At 40.4% G+C, this 12,297-nt stretch overlaps 1 protein-coding gene across 12 annotated transcripts in view; it reads left to right on the top strand.

The window, feature by feature from the left end:
• PSD3 (pleckstrin and Sec7 domain containing 3) overlaps positions 1 to 12,297 on the top strand; it is a 696,342-nt gene that overhangs the window by 530,908 nt on the left and 153,137 nt on the right. The window contains exon 1 of one of the 12 annotated variants that reach the window (XM_064272740.1): positions 7,968 to 8,913. The exons of the other annotated variants lie outside the window; for them this stretch is intronic. Within the exon in view, the coding sequence (XP_064128810.1) occupies positions 8,755 to 8,913 (159 nt within the window). The 5' untranslated portion in view covers positions 7,968 to 8,754. Of the gene's footprint in view, positions 1 to 7,967; positions 8,914 to 12,297 lie in introns of those variants that run through there. 12 annotated transcript variants of the gene reach the window in all.

The raw sequence follows: 12,297 nt of genomic DNA, 5'->3' as shown, positions 1-12,297 counted from the left end.
TATTCTGTATTATCAAATGGTGACCATTTGAATGAAATTAAATATATGGTTTGAAATTATTAAGAGCTCACAGAAACTGAAGAGCCCTGGTGTGCGGTGGTTAAAGCACTTGGCTGCTATCTGGAAGGTTCCAACCCACCAGCTGCTTCTAAGAAGAAAGATGTAGCCGTCTGCTTCCGTAAAGATTCACAGCCTTGGAAACCCTATGGGGCAGTTCTACTGTGTCCGATAGGGTCACTGTGAGTTGGAATCAACTTCATGGCAGTGGGTTTGTTTGGTGGGTAGAAACTGACAAATAAGTGACCCAAAGTACCAGATGAACTAATCAATCAAAGAAATGAAAATTATAAAACGTTGGTAATTTGAGAGGATTCTCAGATGAACTGATAAATGAAATAGAGGCAGCAAGAATTAGCTCTCTCTGTACAAGTCATTTTTGGGCAGGAAAAAATGCAAGTAGAATCATGTACTTTGGGAGGCGTTGTTTCTTACCTGGAGAATAGTTTGTTTTGTATGAAGCTCTGCTACTCTGGAAATCTTTAACTGTTTTACTACCTGCTATACTGGTGTTCTTAGAACAATGCCTGGCATGTAGTAGGCACTTAGTGAATATTTGTTGAATTGACACTAAGTGGCTATAAAGATTATTATGAATGGGCTTATTGGTTTAGTGTTAGGATCAGAATACTTTTCGCAGCACTTAACCATCTTATACACAGTGAAACTTGTGAGAGCTGAAACTCAGTGGGACTGCCTTGTTTTTCCAGGTCTTGCAGTTTCCCGCCTTTGACATGGTACAATCTTAACACTTTTCTGTTGCGCTCTGTGAGTGGAAGATGTTTGGGTTTTCCTTCTTTCCCGGGTTTCCGCCTTACACAGGCTCCATCTTTCTCAAATTTCACTGTATGATTATTGGTTTACTCATCTGGAACAACAGCTTTTGGGGCTCTTTACTTATACCGTTCCTGTATTTGCATGGTTGTATTAGGAGTAAAAAGTTGAGTACTGCCTTACGGTGCAGAAAGAAGACTTTAGTATCTGTGCTAGGTTTTCTATTTCTCCAGACCAGGTTTTGCTTAGCTTCAAGACCAGGTTTTGTGTTTCTTCTCCATGTAATAGCCTAAAAAGGTCTGCGCTGAAACTGACAGTGTCAGTTACGCAGAGCTGTGTGTTATGAACACACAGATGCAGCCTTCCTCCTGTATTTTCATGTACTTTCAAATAGCAAATCTAATATGTGACCTTTGTCTAAAACATCTTACTCTACTAGTGTGGTTCATGAAAGAAATATCTTTTTTCAGGTTTTGGAACTATTTCATGCTTACCAAGGGTGTTTTCCCCCATCAAGATTGTTATTTACTTTTATACATAAGAAGGTTCTATTTTAAGATCACCACCCCCCCCCAATTCTGTTGCTTTGTATGTTTGAGGAACAGATGGAACTAAAAGCAAGTGATGCTACAAGCAGGATTGAGGGCTGCTAGAGTGAGGAGATGTGTCTTCATAGGTTCAACAAGTCATAGGGTTTTTTACTTCCAACTGCAGATTACTAAAGATGGTGATTGCTCCTTAACGTTGGACCTAGTGTACATTCTAGACGGTGACTTACGAGCCAAGAAAATCTATAGCTTCACAGCTAGGAAAAACCTTCCACTTTTGTGTCTGACAGAGATGGGAAAGACAGCACTACCATTAGCAGCATTACCAGGGCTCAGAAGACAAAGGCAAGAGGTGTGAAACTTGTTCAGTAGGTTGGTATTGAAGGATAAGGGACCAAATAGCAGGTGAAAGGTAGTCAGATACTATAAGCCCAAAACCCATTGCTGTTGAGTTGGTTCCAACTCATAGCGACCCTATAGGAGAGAGTAGAACTGCCCCATAGGGTTTCCAAGGAGTGGCTGGTGGATTTGAACTGCCGGCTTTTTGGTTAGTAGCCTGAGGTCTTAACCACTGTGCCACCAGGGCTTCTCGGGTACTATAGCCAGTATCTAATTTGGGAGAAATTAGACCTGTTTTGGAAAGTACTATGGAAGAGTGTCCAATCCATCAAAGTGGCAGATGGGTGGCACGTGGCAGCATGGGAATGCAGTTCAGAGTCTCTTAGCACACGTGTCAGGCAGAGGAGTTTGCATCAGACCCTCTGTGGCTGGACCACCCAGGGATCAGGATCCTGCATGGCTAGAAGTTAGGCTGCAACCGTGTGCTGGGATGCAAAATCAATCCCCAGACTAGAGAAGTAACAACTGTGCAAACCGTGAAGACACGGAAAATAAGCAGAGGGTAGATCTTTATCCATTGTACCTGTTTTTCTTACTTAAAATTTCTCGTAGCCGTCTATTCTCAATGACTGTAGTAAAGTAGATATTGTTCTCTAGAAGGTTAACTATTAACTTTAGGGTGTATTGCTGTCATGTTATTGTATGGAAAGGAACAGCACTCTAGAGAGCGGAAGGATGGATACATAACTCACTCCTGCCACATCGGGCACAGGAAACTGTCACATATTTTTGTGGACTAGTTCCTAAACTATTGGAAGGGGGGGTTCTTCCAGTCTCTCTTCTGCAGTTCCTATGAGTGGCTGGCCTCCATTTCACTTCTAGAGTTTGTCTGTCTGCATTGTTTTTGCGGAGCCCTGGTGGCACAGCGGTTAAGAGCTCAGCTGCTAACCAAAAGGTCAGCGGTTCAAATTCACCAGGCACTCCTTGGACACCCTATGGGGGCAGTTCTACTCTGTCCTATAGGGTCACTATGAGTCAGAATCAACTCGACAGCAATGGGTTTTGGTTTTCGGTATCATTTTTTAATTTTCCTTTTCAAGCTAACCATTGTAAGCAAAACATCGTTTGAAAAGATGTGGGACTATTGAGTGTTCAGCATTCAAGAAGAAGCAAATAGCATGGGACTGGAGACAAACAAACAACTTTGGATAGAAATTAGGAAACCTCAGCACAGTTCTCAGTTCTGTCACTTATTAGTTATAAGATCCTAGACAAGTCACTTCATGTCTCTGGGCCTCAAGAGTCTTTGTAATATGAGATTGAAGGCGAATGTTTCTCAAGCCCCTTCCAGCTCTATCAAGGAGGTTAAATTCAACCGAATGGACTAGAAAAGAAACCATTCGTTAGCACCTTTATGACACCAGTCTTGAAAATTTGGGGCCATGTGACAGTCACAGCCAGAAAGCCTCAGGAGCACCTAGCTTCCAGTTCCTAGTTTGGCATTCTATTATGTTACACATTTCCGTACAAGCAAATGTAATCTAAGGAACTGAGGTGTGAAGACTTGCAATTCTTTTAAATAAAGTGAAGGTTAATACCATTGTAGTGTTCTGAAAATAAATGGAAGATGGGTTTCTCTCACCACATCATCCCTCTACCCCGTCTTCCCCCAGACATTCTATGTATTGTGTTAATTCTACCTCTGGACAAGTCATATTTGTAATTCATTACTGCTTTGGCTTCTCTCCAGAGTCCATAACTCAATATTGAGCTTTTTCTGCTAATGGTTTCATGGTAGTTTATTAGAGAGGAAGGAAGCATCTGCCTGGGCACCATTGATATTCTCCTGTCTATCTCATTTGGGGTCTGCAAGTCTTTCATATCACTGATATCATTATAATTGTGGCAACAGAATTCCCTGTTCTCTTCATACCACACCCCCTCAAACCGAATGGTGAGCTGCTCAAGGTTAGGGGCCCTATCTTATCAGTGTCGTTTTCCTCAGCACCTGCTACCTGGTGGGCAGAAAATACAGATTTATTAAATTGAGTTAAGTTCTCTTGAAAGGTACCTCTTAAAGAGGTTAAGAGACGATTTCTGTTGACTATTACCTGGAACACTTTCTAGAAGCCTTTTAGGGTTATGCACTCAATACCGTTCTCAGTCAGAGGAAATATTAGAAGATGAAGTTCAGATTCCCAGCCTTCCAGTTAATTACTTTGCCTAGTTTAAATTTCTCCTACAATTTCCATTTGATATGGAAGTTGCTTTCATTTTCTGTTAAAGCTTTTATGGAAAGTTATTTTGTACTTTTTAAACAGCTGCTGCTCTCCAGGAGGCCTGCTTTTGTTTCATAGCAAGCAGGCTCTGTAGGCACAGGCTGGCTGACGTCTGAAAATGGTCAAGGCCTCAGAGCAGGATGGGGTGGGACGTGGCCCTCCAATATGTCTGTGAAGTGAACATTGCAGATCGAATCTAGTTGTGAAACCATGTGTACCTAACACTACGACTGTGGGCGATATGAAATAATGTAGGAGGAAAATAAGGCTTCTTCAGAAAACATTGGAAAACCATGTTGTTTAAATGTCGTTTAAAGTATGATATATTACAGGCGTATTTACTGCATCATTTGTCATGGCAAAAGAGAGTAAACAAGGTAAATGGGTAGGATAAAAACAAACCAGTTGCCATCAAGGTAATTCCCACTCATGGCAACTCCATGTGTCAGAGTAGGAGTGTGCTCCATAGGATTTCTTTTCTTTAAATATTTTATTTTGTTTTCAGTGAAGGCTTACACAGCAGTTTAGGTCCCCGTTCAACAACTTCTACACACATTTTTCAGTGACATCAGTAACATTCTTCATAATTTGTGAACATTCTCAATATTTCCGCTCTGATTGCTTTGTTACCATTAATCTAGCCATCCCCCCACCTTACAGTCTTACCTTTGCTTTAATTGTTGACCCTTTAGTCTCATATAGATGATATTTTAAAGGTGCAGAGTACTCATGGGTGTTTTTTCTTTTATTTTGTGAACCAATGTGCTATTTAGCTAAAAGATGACCTCAAGGGTGAGTCCATAAGATTTCAATGGCTGCTTTTTCAGAAGTAGATAGCCAGACCTTTCTTCTCATGTGCCTCTGGGTGAACTCGAACTGCCAGCCTTTCGATTAGCAACTGAGAACTGTTTGTGCCACTCAGGGACTCCATGTAATAATAAGACCTTAACAAAATATGATCTATCCATTCACTGGAATCTTATGCAGCAGTGAACAAGAGTGAGGTGACTTTATGTGTGCTGATGTAGAATCTTTTCTGATATATTATTAAGGAAAAAATCAGAAACAGAAGGAATGTATATCATGCCTTCATTTGTAGCTCATGATAAAAGGAGCACACACACACACACACACACACACACACACACGGTGTATGTGGTCGATTTACCTCTGGGAGGATCAGTGCTTATTTCTGGGCAGATGGGCTGGACCACTGTTGTAGGAGGCAAATGTAAATTTCATTGCGTTTTTTTTTTGTACAGTTAGAAAAGAAATTATGTATGTATTTACTGTATTCATTTTTCATAGAAATTATGCTAAATTTTCTTTTAAGGGAAAGTTTACTGACATGAAACACAGTAGAGAAGAGGAACTTACTGTGTATTTAAGTAGTTTACTCGACAAGTTATCATTGAACTCTTGTCTACCAGGTACTATTGTAGGCTCTGAGATGCAGATGGTTTCAGACAGCGAAAAGTGCCGTGACAATGAGGAGATAGGGGTTATGATGGAGAGCGACTGGGATGTGGAGGCTATTTTAGTGGTCAGAAAAGATCTCTTTAGAAAGGTAGCTTTTAAGCCAAACCGTGAATGACGAGAAACCAGCCATGTCTAAGTTTAGTGGGGGAAATGTGTATGTCTGGGGTGGGGACAGCAGAGTTCCAGGCGGAAGGACAGCAAATGAGGCATAATGCAGGAAAGCTTCAGAAAGGAGGCAAGCTCATGTCCTACATGTGTGATAAGGAGAAGCGACAGCCTACTGCACTTACATGGAATAAAGAGGCCTCAGAGTCAACTTGACGGCAGTGGGTTTGGTGTTTTTTTGGCCTACTTGCCATGAGGAGCCCTGGTAGCGCAATAGTGCTCAGCTGCTGACCTAAAGGTTGGCAGTTCAAACCCACCCAGTTGCTTGTAGGAGAAAGACCTGGCAATCTGCTCCTATAAGTATTACAGCCTAGAAGACCCTATTACGCAGTTCTAAACTGTCATGCGGGGTCACCATGAGTTGGAATCAACTTGGCAAGAACAGGTTTGGTCTTTGGTTGTAGAATGCGAGAGGCAGTGTGGTTCGTTGTATGGTTTAAAATGAGAATTTGAATGCTGGCTCTGTCATGTGCTGCTGAGCTGACTTTTCTCCTCTGTAAAGTGGGGATTGTAATAACACCTCACAACCCACCTCACAGAATCGTCAAGTTGAGAATCAAAATGAGATAATGTATGTTACTACTGTAAAGTAAAAGGCACTAAACAGATGAAAGTTGTTATTACTAGTGACGGCACAGGAGTAATAATGCCAGTTGGACAGTCTTTGGGTGAAGATAAAAGCTTTTAACAGCATATTTCTGCTAAACCTCCAGAAATGAAGTTGTATAACAGATTCCATTTCTGTATATGCTAGCACATGGTTTCCATTCTCTTTTATTTTACTTTCCTAGTGGAGAAAAGAAAATTAAGTTCATCAGGAGACATAGTCAAACTCCTCATTTTAGTGACTGGCAAATAGCCAAAAGATGCGTTTCTTTTAAAGCAGTGCTCTGTATTTAAAACCTTACTGAGATACGGTTTTGTGTATTTTATACTGTATCTTTTGAATTTTTTATCTTGGCTCTGCTGTGAGTTCCTTTATGGGTTCCACTTCAGGCTTACTTGTATCATATGGAGATAATATTTGCCTTTAGGATCATGATAAGCTTAAGTTAGAATTATGTATATTTTAAATGATCAGCTTTATCATATTGTTATAGTACCATCATTTTTATGTCTTTAGAACATGCTTTGTAAAGTATAAAGTCACTACCAACTTCCATTTATTATTATTATCATTCTAAAGGACACTTTTTCCATATTTTCAATTACCTGGGAAAAGAAAACAATTTACCTCAAAGTAGCCAAAAACAATGTCATAGACTCTAATCTCCATGCATTCTTAAAGGAAGGGAGAACCCCACGATCTTCCAAAAACTATGATCCATTATTATTTCAGGCAGAACTCTACCAGAATTAATGTCTCTTGTCTTGCTTATGGCAGAGTTGAAGCACCAGGTGCTTCAAGGATAGGAGATGCAACATGAAGGCACCTGGCAGAGGGAGCCAGAGAGTACATAACATGGGATGGAAACAAAACCCACAAAACTCAAAAATTCTGTTGGCCAGGCCTATACAACACGCATAGCTGAGTCGTGTATACAAGAATAGATGGACACACCAGCCCAGGGGCAGGGATGAAAAGACAGGAGGGGATAGGAAAGCTGGACGAATGGAAATGGGAAACCCAAGGTCAAGAAGGGGAGGATGTTGACAGGTTGCTGGGTTGACAACCAATGTTGAAAACAATACGTATATTAATTGTGTAATGAGGAACTAATTTCCTGTGTACACTTTCACCTAAAGCACAGTTAAAAACAGAAATCCTGTCCGGCTGGGTCTCTTGACGGTAAAGGAGAATAGCCTCCATACCTGAATAGTGCTCAGGAACATGGGTACCTGGCCATATCATGTACTATACAAAATCTGTGATCCTCAGTCATCAAGGAAAAGTTCAGATTTGGGGTGTGTGTGGGATGAGGCAGCACTTTCCTCCTAGATTGGTTTTTACAAACTCTTTTTAAGTTTTCTTATTTATATGATGACTAAAACTCCCTTTATCTGGAAAATATGTGTATGTGGTTGACCCTCTATGCCTGGAATGCCAGATAAGTGAGGCAGTGCAGTCTTGAGAATTCTGCTGCCAACTTCATGTAACAGGAACCGAAATTATCTTGTCTTCTAGTAATCACCAATTTGTAATTTTAATACAGGAGGTTGCTTATTCCTTTATACCCTGACATAGCATTTATAGGTCTTGGAAAAACTTCTTGCTCCTTATTGATCTGAGTTGGCTTTATTGGTCCCACTCTAAGCTGTACTTAAAGTTAACCTGAACTAAAAACCACCAGTTTTTTTTTTTTTTTTTTTTTAACTTTTCAGTGTGACAGGGAGATAACCAAACATCTTCATTCTGGGTTTGCCATATAGCTGACACAGTTCCTGTTTAACTCTCTGGTTTCAGCAGTCGAAGGTCATAAACATTTAATTTTCAGAATGACCAAACAATTTGAATTGCTGTTAGTAGGCAGTGTATGGTTTGAAAGAAGAAAGAGCGGAAAATAAACAGTCACTGAGATGCCTTCGTGCCTACCCATCCTTTCACTAGCCTGTACGTGATTGAACCTTTCATGCCCATCAGTTGTTTGTTTTTCTGGGTCTCTTTCCACCCCCCCCCCCTTTTGGAAATTTAGTTCAGTTCCCACCCCATATGGTGCCTTGCAGATTACTCGAGACTTTCATTTGTGGTGTCTCTATTTTGTTGGTGACATTAATGAGCTGGCTGCACGATATCACAAGAGAAATAGTGTTGCAATTTGGAATGTTAATGAATTGCTTGCCTGGCCAATTGCCATTTGTTTCAGCGCGTGAATATTGTGTGTGTGTGTGTGTGTGTGTAAAAGAGAGACGAGTGGCAGGGGTGGGATTGCATTTTTTTCCCCTCTTTGCAGCCGGTGACGTGAGCTGTGCCTGGAACAATCAGACTCGCTGCAAACGGGGTAGTTAAAGATGCTGGGGGAGGCAGCCTGGTGCTTCTTAAGCGAAAGCTAATTCACCGGCGCTCCGGAGCTGCTCAGGCACAACCCTGCAGAGTTCCTCCAGCATTAGAGCCTTGCAGCGGTTGGAAAGTGCCTTTTTATTTCTCCAAACCCCTTCCCCAGTTGACCCTCGAAATGATTGGCGTGAATAGCGTTCAGAGTACCAGCAAGGTACGGGTGAGGACCTCAGGTTCCGTGAAATACTCCCGAGAGGATTCTATCCGGAGGCAGTCCCACCGGTCAAAGTCTATGAAAATTTCCAACTCCTCAGAGTTTTCTGCTAAGGAGACCAAGGTAAATAAATACTGTGTTAAACCTATTGACAATTGTATGGTAGGATTAAAAAAAAAAATTGGTAGTCTTTGCCAGTGCCTCACGTGCAATGACAGACCGTGAGAAAGTAACAAGATGTATAAAATGGCTCTAAGAAAATCAGGTGAGAACAGGTGAAAGGGATGCTACCTGAACTCCAGATACAGCCCTTGCTGTGGCATGGGTCAGTTTTATAAAGAGCTAGTTTGTGGGTGAGAAGGGTGAAGCCATGCTCAAGAGGAGATGATTGTGGGAAACTGTTGGTTGGCACATTGATCTGGGTTTTAGTCTCAGAAAGGTTGCCTTGACAAATGATTTTTCAGTGCAATGTATTTTTAGAACATCAGGAATATAGAGATACTGTGTCTGATTTTATCTTCCAGTTGGTTCCTCTTGCCTTCCCCTCCATCCTTTCCCCACATCAAAACGTGAAGTTGATGTACAGTGGGTGACCTGTTTCTGTTACATTACATTCTTGCTGGGTTCAGAGGCATTAGCCCCAGATATATTTAATTAGGAGACATTCCCTCTTCCATGTTTCCTGTACATGTATGTTCTGTGCTGTGCTGCTATTAAACCGCTTGTCTTTTCTGTGACTGCCTTTAGGATGATATAATCTCTACTCCTGTGGAATGTGAAGGGTGTAATTACGTAGTGAAATGGGCATTTACTACATGCAACATATTCTTGAGAGTCTTCCCACCACCATCTGTGTGAGCAGGGCACTCAGAAGTACTCCCACTCCACAGGTTTAAAAATGGAATAATGGCATCATAGGATCACAGAACTCCAGGGCTGGAGATGTGGATGATTATGGTGGAGACTCAGAGGCTTGATAATGTGCAGGAAAAGCTTCAGGAGGTGGGTCTCCGTGTTATTTCAGCCTCCTCAGGGGCTGTATATCCAGACCCACAGAGAATGACGTTAGGCTCCCGCCCCCTGCCCCTCCCTCGCAGTCCCCTTATATGACATTTACATTACGGAGAAACTTTGGTAATAACATGTTTCCCTCAAGAAATGACAGGGCAGGGGGGAAATAAAGCAAACAAATTTAGTGTGACTTTAAGGAACATGTTGGCGTTCAGGGAAGTTACCCATCTCCCTAGATTATGTCATAGCGGGGTCTGACCCCATCAGTCATTAGCAGATTGTCTAGCTAGAGTACGTTTTCAAATGTGTCTCTTTCCTCCTCAGTGTTTTTGAAAAACTGTGGCTTTCGGGAGAAACGTGTGTCTTCACAGCCCTGTACTGTGACCTGGATGGGGATGTCTCTCTTTCTAGTGAAACTGTTATGAGACCCCCTGTGGTGTGATGATTTCTATCTCCTGCTGAGATATACCCGAATGGCTTATAATATTGTTAAATAAATGTATGTAGGCATATATGTATTTTTCAAAATGGCTATTAAAATTCGCTTCTATAAGGAGTACTAAGAAGTACTAAGGATTTTTGTTTTATATCTTTTGAATGTGGATTATACGCACAGTACGCAGTGAAAGGCTATGGGAAATTAACTGATCGTCATCGTTAGCTTTGCCCCTATCCCGGTGATGACTTAAGCGTTGTGATATTAGTGTGTTCACCCAGAATCATGGTTGTATGCTGTAATGGTGAAATCTAGCACAGCTGCCAAATAAAAGGCTACCTGCTACCTTCTCTGTTTTTTACATAGTACAGGTGCTTTTATCTGATACATATCTATGCAAGAGAAGGCCAAACAACTCTCCTTTGGACTACTGCAAATATTCCAAGGGGTGAACAGTTTAAAAAGCCCCTTATAAAATTGTAATCAGGCCATCGCATGATACTCTTGGAGATTATACTCAATTATTTATTTATATTTTTTGAAACGTGGTCTCTTAAGTTCTGGATTGTATAACATATTCAAGAATATATCCAAACTCCCAATATCTCACCAGAGATATTTTTATAGGATTATCCAGTCTTTTTAAATTGAACACCAGAAGTAGCTAATAGAAAATCATTAGAATGAGAAATGAGACAGATTGAACATTTTTCTGGCCGTTCTTGTTCCCTCCATGAAGTAAACTGAATTAAACTATAAAAAAAAAACTTCTGTAAATACCTGTCAACATATATTCTTAGCCACAGTGCATATGTTTTTACTCCAGGTGTCATAATCAGAAATCTCATTCACATTATATCTAGCAGTAGTTTTTTAGCACTTAAAATCAGATCAGGGTTTCTTCCTGCTATTTATGTAAACAACACATTTTGATCATCTCGTTCTTCATCCAAAGAGCAGGATGTCTAATCTGATAATTGGAAGGAATTCTACCTCTCTAACCTCCCCATTTCCAAAAAAAGATAAAGTACCATTAATTCATTATATGCTCCTAGGATGGGTTCCAACTCATAACAAAAAAGGTCAGAAAATCCTAGGAGCATATATTTTATATCTCTGAAACTCTAGAATAGATGTGATAATAGTTTCCTCCCTTCTCAGACAGTTGGAGTCAAAACATGGTTTGTGTTCCTTGAAAACTTTCATTTCTGACTATGCTAGCTTCTTTTTTGTTGGCCACTTAATACATAATAGTTTATTTAAATATCAAGTCATTGGTAGTCATCCCTTTTTTGCTGGTTTACTCATTTTTTCTTCACCTGAGCAAGTGCTAAAGGACTTCTGAAAGAAGTAAATATTCTTGCCTTCAATTTTAGTGAGATATTTTAAAAACTCTCCTTGATCGAACCATTTTAAATTGAGAAAATTGAATTTTCTGATCTTTGTGCTTCATATTGGTTGAGTTTGAAGAATACTATTTAGCCTACTAAGACACAACTTCTGTGAGTCGTTTTCTTTAAAACTCAGTCCTCTTTGTGGACTATTTTTTCTTTTTAAGGTGATCTCAAATACTTCTCTTCTAGTTAAGAATGTAGCTTTGTCCTCTTCCAGATAACAGTGCTCACATCAAATTCTGAAGCAGAAAAAATGGAAGGACACACATGTGAATGCATTTTGGAAGACTAATTATGCCTTTTGTAGAGAAAGGCATTATTATTCACATATATTAAGTCTGACTGAGTTGGTTTGATGAGTTGTGTCTGATCCTGGAGCACTTACCAGCGAGTCTCCTGGCCAGGAGGGGGCAGTGCAGGCCTTCCTGCCATCAGGTAGCTCTCCTTTAGCATAAGTAACATTTTATATTTAATTTCTTGAAAGGGAATATACTCCCGAATTTGAAGTGTGCAGTATAAGATGTTGATTAAGCCTCACTTCTGCCAAACATTTCCACATTCCTTCTCTGAATCTAGTTATACCTCAAATATAAATTATTTTGGCATTTTGTAGTTTTTAACTCTGAGTCAGTCAACTGTAGGCTTAAAACATAAATCTGTAAAAGT

This window comes from Loxodonta africana, chromosome 19 (genome assembly GCF_030014295.1).
Source record: "Loxodonta africana isolate mLoxAfr1 chromosome 19, mLoxAfr1.hap2, whole genome shotgun sequence".
Classification (NCBI taxonomy): Eukaryota; Metazoa; Chordata; class Mammalia; order Proboscidea; family Elephantidae; genus Loxodonta; species Loxodonta africana.
Note: the sequence above shows the minus strand (reverse complement) of the source record. Positions and strands in the feature narration are given on the sequence as shown.